At 35.6% G+C, this 18,442-nt stretch overlaps 1 protein-coding gene across 1 annotated transcript; it reads right to left on the bottom strand.

Annotated features, from left to right (window-relative positions):
* LOC109713374 (probable transcription factor KAN4) lies at positions 4,458 to 10,150 on the bottom strand. Its single transcript, XM_020237431.1, has 6 exons — positions 9,165 to 10,150; positions 8,932 to 9,008; positions 8,540 to 8,576; positions 8,085 to 8,259; positions 5,480 to 5,591; positions 4,458 to 4,866 (listed from the first exon to the last, which is right to left on the bottom strand). The coding sequence occupies exons 1-6, from the start codon at positions 9,652 to 9,654 to the stop codon at positions 4,654 to 4,656; spliced, it is 1,104 nt and encodes a 367-aa protein (XP_020093020.1). The 5' UTR covers positions 9,655 to 10,150; the 3' UTR covers positions 4,458 to 4,653.

The following is an 18,442-nucleotide window of genomic DNA, read 5'->3' as shown; positions in this document are numbered from 1 at the left end:
GCAGAATATATATACATATACATATATTAAAAACAATATTTTTTCTTTAGTAATCTTTCCTATCTATGATAGTTAAAAGTTTTTGTTAACATGGTCTAGCCAGTAGCCACACATGATAGTTTCAGTATATCAAACAAAAAAAAAAAAATCCTTGGGTGATCGAAAAAAGTTATTATTATCACCGGTGGTTGTCGTCAAAATTATAAATAAATAAATTAATAGAATTTATCGGTGGTGGTCGAAAAAATTATACTAAAATAAATTAATAGCAGCTGTTACTTTTAGGGCCCGTTTGGTTCGAGTTATGTAATATTACAAAGTATCTCGATATATCCAGATATGTTGGATTTTGGCGTGAGATTACTATTAATGCTGCATTAGAGCGTTTGGTTTAATACAGTAATGTAATACTAGATTACAGTGTTTATAGCATTGATATGTTTGGTTCAGTTTATAAAATTTAGTAATCCTGACATAAAAGTATAGCTTTTTCCAAAATTGCCCATGTTGTAGTCATTTGAATATTGATTTTTGCGGAAATGACGAATGGAGGGAAGGAGATCGTGATGATTACTTGGGAGGACGACGCAATAGAAGATGATAGGTGTTCGTGCGCGAGAGAGAGAGAGAGACGTCGAGAGAGAGCGAGAGAAAGCGGCGTGCGAGAGAGAGGGCCGGGACGAATGCGAGAGGGAGATGAAAATAATACTGTTAATTAGATTTGGGTTTGTTGGAGGGTAAAATTGTCATTTTACATAATATGTAATATTAACGGGTTTCAGTAATGCAAGATACACAACCCCCCTCCCGTTAATATTTTTGATGTAATCCTGCTCGATTTGTAATGCTACATTAACGACTAGATTACATAGCGGATTAACCAAACACAGTTATCCTGGCAGGATTGCCTGTAATCCTGTCAGGATAACTCGAACCAAACGCACCCTTAAAGAATTTATCGCCTCTACTTAATGGAACAAGTTTTTAATTTGCCGAAAAAGATTATCTCATGCACTGCATTTTAGTTCACGCGATATAAAATTTCATGTACGTTTTATTAACTATATTTCTGAGTCTTTTTGGGTAACACAGCACTCGTCCCCCAAGATCGTAACATTTTCTGAATTAAATTTCCTCATTATATTCCACCGAGTAAATTAAATTTACAGACGATGTGGTAGACCTGGCTTAGGAAAGAATCTTTGGTTTGAGGAGGGCGAGTGAAAGGGAGAGAGTCCAAATTGTTTTGGTCGCCTTTATCCGCAAATGGCGTGTCCAATCCGATCGAGGGGTGCGACGCGATAGGTCACGGTCGAATTGGTCGAATTGTCGACAAATATCCGGATAGAGGACGTGGCTCCACAGCAGATGCTTTGTACCAAAGCAATAATAATTGTAGGCTTTTGGTCACTATCTATCTGTCTTTCTATCTTTCTCATTCTATGTTTTTATCTTTCGGCGTCGGAAATTGGCCCCGCTCGGAAATGCCGATGGCGCGTAGGGATGGCAGCACAGCAGAGCAGAGCAGAGCAGAGCAGGTTCGGAGAAAGGCCTAACAGTTCTCAGGAATTAAAATAAGGTTTCATACCCATGTAAAATCTAGTTTTCGTCAAACTATGACTATTTGATCTTGTATCTAATAAGCAAAATTTATTAAATAGCTGTAGTTCTTAAACATAGTTATAAGAATGAGGTGGGGGTTTAGAGCAGGTTTGGGATGGGTTTGGATGCGGTGTTCCGGACGAACTTCAAATCCTTTTATTCTGAAGCTGAAAATGTATAAAAACATATGCCAACTATATATTATTTTGAATTGATTATTCAGTTTTTAAATATTTTGATTTTATTATTCAACCTTTCATTCAAATAAATTGACATTGCTCTTTGGTAGAATGATTGATGACACAATATGTGGTTAACATCCTTCACCGTATGCTTGCACGTTAACCTCTCGTTTTGATGATTTAGGACCCAGGGAAACAAAGTTCTAACAATGGTGTGTGTACCTCTTTTGTTGGTTGTTTATGTTGTACATAAAGAAAGAATCTGCAGACCATGGTTCTGGGCCATTTGGCCCACACAGAGTCACATCTCTTTGTATGGTGCACTAATTTTTAACGATTGCAACATTTTCTCTATTACACAAGGAGAATAAAGCAATAAAATGCCCTTCACATCCGGACGAGCACAAAATGTACGATATAGTCCTTGAATTTTCTACTTTATTGTAACTCGTACGTCAATTTGAATTATTCTCACAATGCCATTCACATGCTCTTTATCTATATATCCAAAATTTCCAACATTCATTTGAATAGTGCTCTTTTTTTTTTTTGCTATTTTTCATAAACCAAAATGGCAATTTCATCTTTTCTGACCAATATTCACTGCACTTAACTGATATTAGGTAATCAGGATAGAAATAATCTAATTCAGCAATAATTTAAAATTGAGTACATTATTAGCTCATATCTTATGATACAACACGAACCACAGGATACAATTAAATCTCAATAGCCAAAACAATCGACTAGCAGGGACAAAAGGGCCTCTGAGTCAGGGCCCATGGGCTCGAAAGATTTGCCTCTCCCGGCCCATTTAGAAGTTGGATCTCTCGAATCAGAAGCCTCTTCGGGAATATTGGGCCGGCCCATATATTCTCTTGGGCCACAGTCGTTGTAGGCTACCACGGCTCGGCCCTTCTCGCGCAGCTTCTCTATCTCCGCAGTCCATATATCAATTAACCCAGACATTTCTAGAGAGAGAGAGAGAGCAACTAAGAGAGAGAGGAGGAGGAGAAGCTCAAAAAAAGGATTTAGGATAGAGTGGCACAAAGTTATTTGGTATTCGTGAGGTTTAGAGGGGGGGGATGTTTAANCCATATATTCTCTTGGGCCACAGTCGTTGTAGGCTACCACGGCTCGGCCCTTCTCGCGCAGCTTCTCTATCTCCGCAGTCCATATATCAATTAACTAAGAGAGAGAGAGAGAGAGAGAGAGAGAGAGAGAGAGAGAGAGGAGGAGGAGAAGCTCAAAAAAAGGATTTAGGATAGAGTGGCACAAAGTTATTTGGTATTCGTGAGGTTTAGAGGGGGGGGATGTTTAATTTATAGCGTCGAAGAAGATGTATGAATTTGATTATTACCTTAATTATTTTAGTTTTAGCCTCAATAGTGGGAAATATTGCATTGCCTGGACTTGGTCCACCACACCATCTATGAACCAGTTAACTTGTTCCATCGCAACTTAGAATCCACAGCATCTAAGTCCTAACATGGTAATGTGATGGCTTGAAGGTTTTTTTTTTTTTTATACTAAAAGGCCCAAAAAAAAAAACCTTTAATTTCTTTTTTTGACCACTCTAATTTCAGAATGATAGAGAAAGAAAGATTGTAAGTGCTTTTGAAATTTTTTTAATCTTTCAAAATATAAAAATAGTGGTGCTTTTAGACACTACATCTTCAAACTAGGCTTAGGAGTTGCAGATTTTGATTAAACTAGAAATATATAAAGTGATTTGGATGGCGTTGATTGAGAGTTACAACAGATGAACTGAGACTAAATCAATTGGTCGACCGCTGAAGTGGTGGGCACGGTCCATCGAAAAATTTCTCAGATGTTGTTGGATTAAACAGCCCCTTGTATGAGAAAACTAAGGCTTATGCATTCAACTTCCAATGGCACCGCCCACTGCTTTATTTTTATGTGCTTTGTCAACATTAATTCTCACGTTTATATTATATTTGATCTCTTTTTTTGACAAAAATAATAATCTAAATGCTGCTATGATTTATTTTAATATTTTTTTAGATGGTTATGGTGATTAGTTGGTGACGGCAGGTTAAGAAAATCCGACGCAAGCTTGAATACCTGTTATTATACTTGAGGTAGCTAATTAATAACTTATAAGTGGTACATCTCAAAGTCTAAGATTATCATTTAGGTCATAAAACATTAATTATGTTACCTAACCAGAAATTAGCATTCAACTAGTTTGTGTACAACTTTCTTATGTTTCTGAGTTTCAGTATTCATTTTTGGTACCTCGAAACTTTGGACATTTGATTTTATTATATAGCATGGAGTATATTATATTTAATTAAAGTATAATTAAAGAGTTAATAGTATTTTCAACTCTTTGGCTAAATTAGTTGTTATAATTTTTTTTAGATAAAATTGTTATAAATTTTATTGGCAAAATCAAAAAGTTTTAAAGGAATTTGATGGAATGTTCTAATATTCAAAGCAAAGGAAGTTTGAAAAGTAAAATTCAATACTTTTAGTACTTAGATATCCATTCCAAACTGTGCATGCTATAGTACTCCACACAAAGTCCACAGGTTTTTCCTTCTTTTTTTTTCTTTTCTTTTTTTTTCCCCCTCTTTGGATTCTTCTGAGAAGAAGAGACATGCATGAGACATGAATTTTTGATCGTAGAAATCAAATCAAAGCAATATATTTCTACCAACTGTGCAATAAACTCTGGTCACAGCTCAATTCCGAGTTGATGGCAATTCTCTTAATTTTGTTACAAGCAAAAGTTACAACAAGCCACACGTACACACTACCCCCTACAGCTTAATAATTAGAAGGATTTTCTTTTTCTTTTTTTGTTAATAAGAATAGGATAGAGGAATTAAGCTCCTCCGAATTTTCACAAACAGTTGAGAAGGGCAAGTTCTTTTGAAGATTCACCATATTCCATTTGCCAACTCTGCCTTCCTAGGGTGATTTCCAGGTTCGGCACCGTAGAAAGAGTCATGCTATGTTCATTGTGTAGGAATGGCATATTCCCTCTCCTTGTGTTTAATTCCTCCTCTCCTATTCCATGAGGGGGATGAAGAGCATCCCTTTCTTCTTCCATTCCCTATTCACAGGATAAAAAGTAAAAACTTAACATGTCAGTATATACAACCCACGAAAACGAAACAAACAAACAAACGAACAAACGAACGAATGAAAAAAAAACAAAGGATTTGATGTTGTGTAATTAAGTACAACATTTACCACGCTCTTGTCGATGGGGAGACAAATACTGAAAAGCTCCATAGGTGCACTAGTTCAAGACATATATATATATCTACGGTAACCTACTCTTATCTATTTTCCCATACAAGCCAGAACAGTAGTGCACTTATTTATTAGGGATTTAATGAGCAAGCATTTACTGTTCTTAATTGTAATAGAACAGTAGTCGATCAGTACGTCCGGACAATGGGTAAGCATCTTTGTCCACACTCCATTTTCATCTGATCGATATCCCTTTAATTTGCACCTAGAGATGTAATTAATTAATGGGTAAATAAAGTACCTCATCTACATGGCAATAGAAACCATCAATTAATAGGTGGATGGGATGTTATAAATGCACGAGCAGTGTTATATTTCCCATAGACTCCAGGAATATATCTATACAAAACTTTAAATTGAAACGATAAGAGTGTATGCATATATATATATATATATATAGGTACATATACCTTATTTCCTTTGCTTGAAAATTTATCACAATTTAGATATGCGTACGACAATGCATTCTGTTGGAGTGATGGATTCCAAGCATTCTTCTCTTCTGTCGACAAGCTGGGGCTTCTGCATTTGAAATAGTTACGCATGTAAAGGTTCCAGAGAAGCAAAAAAAAAAAAAAAGAAAAAGTGAAACACATTAAGGTGATCTAAGAAATGTTTCGTATAGAATGTGGAAGAGCTTTGTTACTTTACTTTAAGAAGTAATACATTTACACACTTGACAAATAATTATTATGAAAGCTCGCTATTACTAGTTAAAAGCCGAAAAGAGTTTCTGAGCCGGAAGAAGCAGCCTAACATGAGTGTCTTTTTTTTAATATCTCTGCTTAGACAACATTTTCGAAAAAAGCTCCAGTCATGCCAATGATTGACTCACCGCACAATTGATTAATTCTCTTCAAAATTAAAACAAGCTAATATATAGATCATATATGGAGAAAATAATAGGCTTAAACTTCTTAGTGTTTAGATTCCTCCACGACATATAATCAAGAGGAAAACATTACGTACGTGTTGATTATATACCAAATCAAATGAACAGTGCAATGTACTGTTTGGTCCCTTCACGCTCGCCACTATTGTAGCAGTACAAACCTTTGGCCAAAGTAATGAATCATTTCCTTGTCTTTTCTTAATGTTTTGTCAGTTCCTACCATCACCTTTGAATTTGCAACCAAGGTACAAGGACAATATGGCAAAATGAAGGACTCATAAATGAGAGTTAAATTTCTCCAGCTACTATTATTAATTGTTCCTTTTGCCTGTTATATATGCATATATATATATTTCTGTGACAATTTTAATTATGTACTCTCCCATGCATGTGTGAGAGGATCATCAAAAAGGATTGGCATTCTCTAAGTTCTATCGACTTTATTTTGTTACACACGGACTTTCAACGACAGGCCTTAACATCATTCTGAAATCGATGGAGCATGAGCTCTCAAAATGATGAATGAAGTACATGCATGCATGCATCAACAGGCAAGTAGAACTGTAACAGCTAGATAAAAGGAGAGGGGGAATATTCTATGCATGGAGAGTGACATTATATATCATGTTTATATATACCTTTATGATGGTCGGTTTAGATTTGATGTACCTGATCAAATCTAGTGAGTGAATGAATAGTGATTAAAGCTAATGAATTTATTTTCTAAATCAGCTATTATATATAGAGAGAGAGAGAGCTCCATATGGAAGATTTTATTAGGGCCGGCTTATATTCTTTTATTAGTACTTTCAATTCAGATTGATTTTTATAAATTTTGTTTTTTTGTTAACAATACATGGATTTAATAATGTGACTTTAAACAAATAATATTGTAGGGGAAAAAGCATGATTCTTTTTTTTTAATGTAAGGTCCATTAGAATGTTAGTTTTGCCAGTACTGTCACATGAATAATCAACAGTTAATTTCTGTTAATATTTACTTTTATTTGTTATAATTAATTTCTGGCCTCCTATTTTGTTTTTTGATCATAAAAATATCTACTTTTGGCATACATGAAGAATAACTTACTTATTTAGCTGCAACATAATGTAAGATGTACAAATATAAGTTCTTAATTAGTAGAGGTTTTCTTTTATATTCCTTTAAAAGAGCGAGATTGCACGTTTTACAAAGACACTGTTACTAATTTACCAAAAAAGGCACCAAGCAAAAAAAGCAGATCGATTGATTTCTTAAAGGCAAACAAAAAGGGAGGTCAAGATAGGTAAAAGCCTTTTATTGTCCCAAGTATATATGCAAGAGAAATATTGGATTTGGATTTCTATTTTCATTTTTATAGGGGGAAAAAAAGATGTTAAATTTGACAACAACAAAAAATGCTGTTCTTGAAACACTTGTAATTACTGTATTCCTTCAACTTCTGAGGATACTCCCAACACTTTTCTAATATTTTTATAAATTGGTTCCCAGCTGGACTAATAGTAGTCAAATCTGAAAATAGGATATAAATATGCATGGTGGTCAAATTTCCCAACCAATCTTAAATATACTTCACAATGCATTTCCCATTCAATAGCCCATCTTTGGCATGCAGTGACCCTCATTATCTATTCTTAATAAATACTCCTATCCTGGCTCTTTATAGCCAAGAATGAAACATTAATAGGCATATATAAAATGTTGAAACACATGAAGCCCTTCTCTGCAGTTCACTATTCATTGGTGAAAATCTTAACATACTGGGCAGCTAGATGACTAGTTCATCTGACCAAAAAACAAAAAAAAGAGTCAGTTAAGGATCTGGAACCCTGACATTTTATCAAATGGTCTCCATCCCTACCCAACTGTAAAATCCAGCCACAAACATGGCAGTGGACTAAATAATTACTAAAATTTCTCTATCTTGACTAACGTTTATCGGCGTTGATGCACCGAAAATGACCATCTTAAAACATATTGTAAACGCCGGGCGAATTAATTTACTACTGATTTGATGCCTAGGTTTATCTCAAAAACAAAACAAAAAATGGTACCTTTTGTTTTTTTCTTGCCATATTTTGAAGCATGGAGAAATATGAGAGGGAGGTATAAGAACACAAACCTAGGGGACTTGAGCAGTGTTGTGGGTGGGGTTGGTGTAGTAGTAGTAGTAGTAGTGAGGGGCTTATAAGAAGTGTTGATCTCTGCAGTGTCACATGGTAGTACTCCTACACCTCCCTCCACTTGATCTCCTCTCCCTGTCCTCTGGTTCAAGCCCATATCTATCTGGCCTTGGCCTGCCAACATTTCAATTCATTTCATCCACCACTAAGTTACAAATGGCTGTGGCTTTATGGGACACAGAACTAATAATTCAGAGAGGAAAGGGCCAAAATAAACCCAACCCATCACCCAGTTTTTCTGGTATATAGCTCTACAGATGATGACTAGATGATGGCATATAATGTCTCCCCTATTATACAAAGATCATAGGGATATTTTAATATATATATATATATATATATATATATATATATATTATATATNAAAAAAAAAAAAAAAAAAAAATCCAAGTACCTGTCCCTCTGTCAGTGCTCTTCACTGTTCTATACATCTGCAACAACATGTACCCACATGAAAACTATCAAAAATAATCCAAAGAAGGATCAAACAAAGAATGATAAAGAAAAGAAAAAAAAAAAAAAAAAAACATGCTAGCTAGCAGATTACTCCCCCCACAGATGCCATTTTGTCCCTAGTACTTGTACCATGTATGTAAAAACCCACTATCTTACCCAACACAAATCCCTTACACTAATTATGTAGGACAAGCTGTGATGTATAGCGAGAATAGCTACCTCTGCCTCCAGGAAAAAACTAAAGAGAAAAAGCATCAAGCTCTTTATCTCACTGCTTGGTTCAGAAAAAGAAGAAAAGTAATAAGCCTTTTTCTGGTCTTCTTTTTTCACCTGTAAGTGGCTCTTCACATGAGCCAGTGTTAGATCCTTCACGTTCATCAACTCCAAGACCGATTTTGGCGTTGCTCCTGTGCATATAACACCCACATATTAGAAGGATTCAAGATAATTAGAGAATCGCATTAGCATAACAGCGAACCAAGCATGGGATGAGAAATTAAAAGAGATAAATCATATATGAATAAAACCACCATGTAGTTAATTATATTTTGTGAATATCTTACTCTCGTGGCCACCGAGGAGCTCCACCGCGTGCACGAAATGGGAGTGGAGGGTGGTGGTCCACCGCATCCTCGGAGCCCTAACGCTTCTCTTTCCGCCGTGACCCGGCCTCGAATTCCGCTTGAAGCCGTAGATCTGTGGGTGGTGGAGATGGTGGTCGCGGTCGTGGAAGCTGTTGTTGTTGTTGTTGTCAAGGTGTTGTTGCACTAGTTGGTGATACATCCGGCCGTGTACCTGATCCGTTGCCGGGGCCTCGAACCGCAGACTCAGCTGCGGCTCCCCGAGGCTAGGGTTAGGGTTAGGATCGGGCCGGTGCAAGAACCCTAGTTCATGGCTCACCTCACTCCCACTACTCCCAGAATCCTCCCTCAGCAGGTTTTTTCTCATCGATTCATCGATAGTAAGTGACGATGGCGGGCTAATCTGAAGGGAGAGATCCGGGAAGGTTGTGGTTGTGGTGGAAGACGATATAGATTCCTTTGCCATTGCCATGTTACAAAGGAGAGTATGGAACTAATGAGAAGAAGAAAAGAAGAGCCCAAGATCAACACATTCGAAGGAGATGTATGTAAATTAGAATGAGAAGTTTGGTGGATAGGGCCCTGGGGAAAAGGCGAACGGTGGGGGGAAGGGGAAAGGGGAAAGGGTAATACAGTGGAACAGTAAGGTGAAAGAGAAAGAGATGGTGGGGAGAGAGAGAGAGAGAGAGAGAGAGAGAGAGAGAGAGAGAGAGAGAGATGAAAAGGAGAGGGAGAGAAGTTGGGGTGGATAAATAGAAGTGTTTGAGTGATTAGGTCATGAGTGGCTTATGATTTGTGTTTAGAGCAAGAGAGAGTGTATTTTAAAGGAGTCACTGGAGAGAGAAAGGGAAGAGGTTATAGGCTTCATAGGGAGTGTAGAGGCCTATAGTAGGGCATTGAAGGGATAAATTATGGTGTAAAAGGGGAGTGAGATGTTGAGGAATTGCAGTGTCCCCAGGTGGGAATAAAATGCAAAGAGAGAGGGATAGAAATGGGGAGGGGGATATTTTAAGTAAGCAGAGGTATAATACCTAGAGAGAGAATGTGAGATGTTATTTCCTCTTCCATGAAATGGGAGGGGAGGAGTGGTAGTGCAGGTATTAAATGGAGGACTGAGGGACAGAATATGTGCAGAGAAAAAGGAAAGCTGGAGAGATATGAGAAATTATTTCATCATGCATCCAATACACCATGTATCACCCATAGAATCCAAGTCATAAAAAATTCTAAAATTCTAAATTTTACAAATCTATTTTTTATGAATCAAATAATTAATATCTCTGCTTATATAATTAGTTTTCATAAGAATTGGTGCATGTCTAACAGTTAGGATAAGCTTAATTCATACACTTATTCTTTATAGATCAACTAATGTCGCTATTTATATATATGTTGGTCTTTAAGTCCTATTACTAGATATTGAATTAAACTAATGTAGATTTTGATACTAGATCGATTTTGATGTTAGAGTATTAGTAGTTAAATATAGAGTATGGTGCATGGTGCACCAAGTGCATTCCACAATATCAGGAGAGAGAGAGAGAGAGAGAGAGAGAGAGAGAGAGATTCTTGGAATTTGAGCGCTAAATACACTTGTATAGAACCTATTCACTTGACGTCAATGGTAGGAACCTAAAATGCGCACTATATACTACTACCTCGTAGGTGCGCTTGAAGTGGAAACGAGTGAGGGGAAATGGGAAAACGGGTGGTGAAAGTGAAAATCTGAAAAGTTTTTTTTTTTTTTTTTTTAAAAGGGCGAAAAAAAAAAAGAAAAAAGGAGCAGGTACAGCTCCAAGAGACGAGTAGTAGTCAAGTCATATATAGTGCTTGTTTTTCACCCAAGGAACTGCTGACGTGGTAAAGGGTTTAATAAGTTTGAGAAACAGTAACGTGATAGGAACAGGGCCTCTAATGGTCCCCCATTTACTCCTAATTGATTTTTCCCTGTGCTTGATATTGATTGATTTTTTTTTTTTCTTTTGCGAGAATGATAACATGCTGCTGCTTCATTCATTTTCTTTTAAAAATTAAACGTAGTTGAAAATATGAACTAATTAGAATTTAATTAAACTTAAAATCTCAGGTACTGATGATCACTGTGTTGTACTTGCTTTAGGACATGCACTGACCATCAACCATCAAGCTCTTTGGTTCTTTTGGCGAGGTCATTATTGGCTTTTGAGTCTACAAACATTGCTTTTAGTTTGTTGAGTAAAGAGTACTATAGTCTCAATTGAGTACTAGATTTAAGATTTTAATTTTGAGGTACTAAAATTTAAGTGGATAGTGACTATTTAGGACTTACTTGGTTTGACTTGGATTTTTATTAATTTACAGAAATTCCTATTTGAATAGAACTGTTTAGTGAACCTTAATTACCGGCTTTTCACTGAAATTGCTCAATTATCTTTTTGTCTATTTGACTTAGAGACAATCGACAGTATTTTAAAGCTTCTAGTTTTGAAGTTCATCTCTGCTTTCGTTTTGATAAACCAATAGCATTTGATTTTTTATTTCCTTTTTTCGGGGCCAAGGATCTAGTTTTTTCTTTCACTTCTTGTAATGTTGTTATTAATTGTTCTTGTAATTACCTACCCTGTTGCCTAAGTTGATATATCAGAAACCTTCCTTATAAAGACTTTTGGCAGTTAAATTTTGATACTATTTTTAATTGATATATCAAAAAACTCTCATAAACCAATGATGTAACGTCTATTTTGGACATTACTGTTACTCTATCCTATATCACAGAAGTTGATTGCTAACCAACTGCTTTTGACCTTTCGTCATAACCCAAAACTGTGTCGAATTTTAAAAAAGAAAAAAAGTGTATATATATATATATATATATATATACACATATGTATCTTAGTTTTCAAGCAAGAATTATTTAACTTTCCAGTCCTAAATATATATAATTGTGATGCTATGATGCTATCTACGTCCTTGTAGGCTGCAATTAATCTGGTCCTGCTTTTACGACCTTTGGACTCAAGTATTAATGCCTTTATGTTTAGCAGTAAAAGGTTAGAGAACCTCTCTAATTGGTACCAAATAAATGCTAGAATGAGTGTTAAGAGATCCTTAATACAAGTAGAGATATAAATTCTCAAGTATCAAGCTAAAACGAGCACCAAATATGATCACTTTAACTCTTGCTGAATGATCAATCTTGATTTGGGTTGGGACTTATGCTAGAATCAAAAAGACGTGGATTTGATTTTATACGAGGTTACCGTACAAACGTTGATTAATTAAATTCGATATATCTGTTCTACCAATATCTAAGAATCGATATTGCAAGATATATATTCTTACTCTCACGCGCTAGGTTTAATCCGTTAAGCTTTGGAAGCGGAGAAGAACGTTTTAGTGGAAAATGGATGTAGAAATACGTATATTAGAACCAAACGGTGTTAGTCTTTCACACGTGGGACGTGAGGGTGGAGGTCTCTATCTCGCACGGGTGAAAGTTTCGCAATCCCAGCTCACACCCTCCCACTCGCTGACACCGGGTTGGGATGTCCGGCGACATCGGGGCTACGAGCCACGTGCATGCATGGCCCCCTTCGCCCGCCCAATCCGGACCCCACGTTCCCTCTTCAACGGCTACCATTTGTCCTCTCCCTAGATCCCCCTCCATCATATATACACGTCCACAACGACCCTCCTCTCCGTGTACTCCAAATATATTCTCGAGCCCCTCGAGGCCACGTGTCGCCCATCCAGCGATCCCCGCTGCCCCCACGTGCCACCACCCCTCACGGGAATATAATTACGGACGTGTATAAAACGCGATATTCCCGCCACGTATAACATTATTCTGGGGATAGGATTAGCATGTATATTCCGCTCGTGCACTGTACGTACGTAATTTCTTATGCGGGTGGTGCTAAAAAAAAATTAATAAAACAAAGGTAAAGAACTTTTGGGAGAGAGTGAGCGTGAGGTTATTACTTATTAATGGAGAGAGTAATCATTTGTTAATGGATTTCGAAGCTGTGGTCAGCGCTTCTTGCGGTGAGTTCTTTGGACTATATATCTATATATGCGACTTTTTTTTCTTTTTTTATTTCTGTGATGTATTGGTGTTATTATTCCTTATATTATTAAGTATTGATTAACGTGTTGGATCCTTATGAATGGGGGATTAATTAATAATTAACAATTGAAAGGGTTGGAGATTGGAGGATCGGCGATCTTTTGGTGGCGAGGAGGCGATTAATTGGTCAATAAGGAATGCTTCTCTCTCTCCCTCTCTCTCTCTCTCTCTCTCTCTCTCTCACACACACACACACACACACACACACACACACACGTTGTAATGTGGGATGAGATGAGGCACGGAGAAGCAAGAGAGAATGTTGGAGTTATTCATTATTGGAAGGGAGATAATTAAGCAAGGGGAAGTGCTTGGTCACGTGCAACGCACGAGTTGCCTTAAACCTCAACAAAAGTACAAGAGAAACCCTCTTTTAGATTATTGGGTGTTGAATATGTCAAGTGTTAATTGACCAGCTCGGACCTAGACCCAATTGCATGCGCAAGAGGTCTAAAACTCAGGTTCGAGTATAAGCTTAATTAGCGTAAGTTTTATCGATTAGATCTGGTCACACCCAGCACCATTTCATTTTACACTATTATATATATCCAATCTGAATTAATTTGTCTCAACATTTTGGATTTAAATGTTGTTAAATCCAGAAAGGATAGCAAAAGGCGAAAGTATTGCACTCCAAACTTCTAATATACGTTTGATACGTCTTCTATAGAAAAATAATAAACATATGCATGTTCAACAATAAATACAACTCTCGTGGTTGAAAGCTAAAGAGTTTTCAAATTTTCAAAAAACAAAAAAATCCTTAATCCTTATATTTTTATTGAAGTGATCGAGAATGATTGGAAAAATTATAAGAAAGAAATCAATCATTGACACTTCGTGAAATAACTCTACATATATAAAAGTTATTTTGACTAAGTCTTCGTTTCAGATTGCGCAGAACGTGCGGTGAGAAAGTACAATAAAAAAATATTCTGTTTGTTTTTGTACGTAATATTATGTTCCGCAGATCGCGATGAGTCGGTTACGATATATTTTTTACGGTTCCACCGAAAAACGCATAAATATATTCCTATATATTTTTTCCTCAACTCTATTTTATCTAATAGCGTTAGATAAATCTCAATACTAAACTAAAACTTAAGCTACTTTTACAAATTAAAGCATTGGCAGAGCCAAAAAAAGTCCCAAGTAACATAAGCAGCCACATCATATAAATATATAAGGTGCTTGCTTCCCAACTTGTTGCATCATTTATTTTTAAAAAATAAATTTCAGCGCATCATTTATTTTTCAAAAAAATAAATTTAGCTAAAAATATGAATCAATTAGTATTTAAACTTAGAATCGCAGCTATCAACCACCATGCCCTTTGCTATTTACGCTAGGGACGATCGATTAAAAAATAAATTTTAGTCAAAAGGATCAAATTCGACTTTAAATATTTTTTTTTAAAAAAATTATGGATTAAAATGGACTAGGACTTAGTTCGGTATTGTCCATCTGACGCTATTAGGTGAAATAGATTTAGGATTAAAGTATATAGAGATATGTTTTCTGCATTCTCCGGTGATATCGTAGAAAATATATCGTAATCGATTCATCGCGATATACGGAACGTAATATTACGTACAAAAATAAATAAAATATAAATATTTTTTTATCGTACTTTTTTACCGCACGTTACATAATTTTTCTGTAATTTCAAACGATTATGATGTGACTAGTTCGACCTCCGGATTGAAGCCGATATTGGAAACAGTGATTGTGGGTGGGGGTGCTACGGATGGTCTCCAATAAGAGTCGGTGCTGACACCAGTTAGGCATCACTGAAGTCGTCGACGTGTACACCACGTGAGCTTCGCACCTTCCGGACGCCCCACCGCCCTTTTCTCTACGGAACGCTCCAAAGCCGGTCGACCTGGCCCACAAACCACACTTGTGCGCCCCATCCCCTCCTCAAACACTATAATATGACCCTAAACGTCCTTTTTTTTTCTTTTTTTTTCTTTTTCTTTTTTTTTAAAATCTCTTGGTCACCCAATCATATGAACTTTTTGCCGGGTTTTTACTCTAGCCCTTTACTATAGCGTTAAAATTGAACATTTGATGCTCTAAATTCAAAAGCATTTCACTTTTCTCTTATTCTAGTGAAAAATTATTACCTATTCCGTACGTTCCTCTACATCTATGCGACATGCATCATTCATTCGTGAACCCCATCACATATTCTGATCAATTATGACAGATATGATTAATTGTTCATCTAAGGGCTTGATGGTTAGCATTCAAAGATTTCAAATTTTAAAACTAGTTACTTTATATTGCTAACTAAGTTTATTAAAAAAAAAGATGAAGCAAATAATATACTATCTTTTTTTCTTAATATATATTTTATGTAAAGACTGAAGTAAAGACTTATGAAAATTCTTTTGTTAAATATCAAACTTCAAATTTTAATGGCCAAGGTAACATTTATTTGGACTTTGGGATAAAATTTTGTATGAGGTTTTTTTTTGTGTAGTTGAAAGTTAGGAGATTGATTTTTACTCCTTAAAAAGCTTTGGCATTCCTAATATAGTAGGGTACATAGTATATCTTACTCAGGATGTAATTTTTTTTTTATTCTTATAAAGATACTTTGAAGGTCTAATATAATATTTATTTTAGATATTCAAGTACACTCATCGTCTGCCAAATATTTATGCATCCAAACGAGGCCTGACAGTTGTAGGCTTTAGGAACGTAGTTTAACGACACGATAGTGAGCTATTTTCTATTTTCCTAAGAAGGCTAACCTCAATTATAATAAATTAACCATTAGTGACTTTTCTACATGGTATCTGAATGCAACAATGCAAAACAGTCAAAACCAGAGGACTCTGCACAAAAATCAGCATCAATAATTGTGCTTTTTGGGTTGATGAATGGCAAAAGTGGTGCACATAATAATGGCTAGGTTGAAACCATGAAAAAGAGAAAGAAAAAGAAGAAGAAAAGAAATGGTCCCATATGGAAAAGGATGACCCACGTAAGCCATTGTCCTTCACAGTTACAACAGAGCCGGACCTGCCATGCACAGCAGGACAGAGGAGTGTAAGTAGTAGTGTTCCTTAATGCACTCTTCTTGGAAAGAAAAGCATCATCATGTTGGAAGAACATTCCAAGTATTAATTCGTTTAACAACATAACCATTCCCATGATTCCCTCCCTTGTATATATTGAGCTCTCTCTTTCTCTCTCTATAGCTTGGTTCCTGCAGTCTCATTATTTTTTTTTTTTTTTGAGAGATAGGTAGCACGCTATCCGTTTCGTTTATTTTGTTTAGAAATAAACTTAGCTGAAAATGTGAATCAACTAGGATTCGAATTTGGGTCTCAGATACCAACCACCAAGCCCTTTGCCACTTGCTCTAGGGACTGTCGGTTGCAGTCTCATTAATTACTTAGTGGAACTATATGTTTGGTGGTAGCTCCTTGATCTCTTATTGCGGTGTTTTCCAACTCCTTTGAAACTTTATTATTATGATACATATAATATGATCAGTATATTCCTGACAGTTTTGGTCAGATTTGAAGTATTAGTAAATCTTCACGGCCCTTTTGAATTTTATATATATATATATATATATATATATATATATATAAAATTGGGTTTCTATACTTTTAAAAATATTATGTTATTGGTACTTATATATTTTTGACCATTGGATTAAGAGATGTGCGGTTAGGATGATGTGAGATCTCTAAGGTTGAGTGGGTGGTTGGTTGAATAGTATGATCTAACAGATAAAAATGATCAAAATGATAGATCTAACGATAAAAAATTTACAAGCACCATAGCCGAACTTTATATATATTTATATATATTACCAGAAAACACCTCTATTTTGTTGAATATTAAAATATAAATGTTTAAAAGCTTAAGTTTTTTAAAAAACAATGATTTTTCATATAACTTAGCTATCCAATGGATGAGGTTTGCCTAGTAGTCATATATCAATACAACTGCTAAAAAATTTCATCCATTAAATGAGTGGAGCGTATGATCACGTACACCCAAAGAGATGTATAAATGGTATGATATCGAAATAAGAGATTTTAAACTTTAGTTCCGTCATTATTTTATAGCTTAAATTTTTAAATAATAATAATTATTTCATATAATTTAATACGTCTAATGAGATGGGACCTTCTTAATTTACAGGACTTGGATAGCCCTTCCTTCTCTCCCTAATGGCTTCGTGCCGTAATTATTTTTTTTGCTTACGAAAATGATGAGAACATAAAGCTAATGTTAGTAAGTGCTTTTTTTTTCTGTTTTTTTTTTTACTTCACTTTCATTTCAATTTTGCTTTCAACCACGGGCACCTTCGGTATAAAATGCTTGGCAAATAAAAATAGTCTACATATTTTGCCACAGTGCATAGTTTCAATAAAATTCTTGATTCAAAAACACTAATAAATCTACAACACACACACAAAAAAAAAAAAAAACTAATTAACTTATTTTTTTAGCAATAACATTTCACAAAACAATCGTTTTGCATTCCCTTGCATTTTTTTTTTTTTTTTTCGCCACACTTCGAGGTCCTTGCTGTCTCATCCATATAGCTTAATTCACTTTCTTTCTCAATGAAGCGGGTAACGTGCTACCTTTCTCTCAACAAAAAAAAAAAAAAGTCCATCACTCAGCAACAATAAAACATGTTTTGTGCTATCGATTTTTTTTGCCGTTAAATCTATCCCTTTGTCCATTTTTATCTGTTAGATTGTATTATTCAACCAACCACCTACTCAATCTTAGGGAGCCAGTATTATTCTAATCGTATATTTCTTTATCCAAATGCCGAAAATTTAATAACGGCAAACGCATGATACTAGTAATATTATAATAACGTAATTCTAGATATGTAAATATATAATTTAGATTAACTTTTTAGTAATATTATATCAAAGATAATTATAAATTTTTTTTTTATTAATTCTGTGAGATGGCGAATTTGATCTTACTGAGGCCAGAGAAAGTAAAGCTATGGGTGTCACATGAACAGCAGAGCAAGCGCAAGGCGCGGAAGTGGGTGGAGAGGGACAGGGAGTCGTTCCATGTCGTACAAATCCAATATTCTTCCACGTAATAATTAAAAAGTTTTTCTATTGCATCGATCGCCTGCGATGCGCATTCCCCAACTTCT

This window comes from Ananas comosus, linkage group 7, assembly GCF_001540865.1.
Source record: "Ananas comosus cultivar F153 linkage group 7, ASM154086v1, whole genome shotgun sequence".
Lineage (NCBI taxonomy): Eukaryota > Viridiplantae > Streptophyta > Magnoliopsida > Poales > Bromeliaceae > Ananas > Ananas comosus.
Note: the sequence above shows the minus strand (reverse complement) of the source record. Positions and strands in the feature narration are given on the sequence as shown.

Excerpts from the sequence above, each read along its gene's own strand:
- LOC109713374 (XM_020237431.1), bottom strand. The coding sequence starts at position 9,654 with ATGGCAATGGCAAAGGAATCTATATCGTCTTCCACCACAACCACAACC. Across the intron at positions 8,577-8,931 it reads ATGTGAAGAGCCACTTACAG|ATGTATAGAACAGTGAAGAG; the intron begins GTGAAAAAAGAA and ends ATGTTGTTGCAG. Across the intron at positions 5,592-8,084 it reads ACACTGCTCAAGTCCCCTAG|AAGCCCCAGCTTGTCGACAG; the intron begins GTTTGTGTTCTT and ends TTTCAAATGCAG.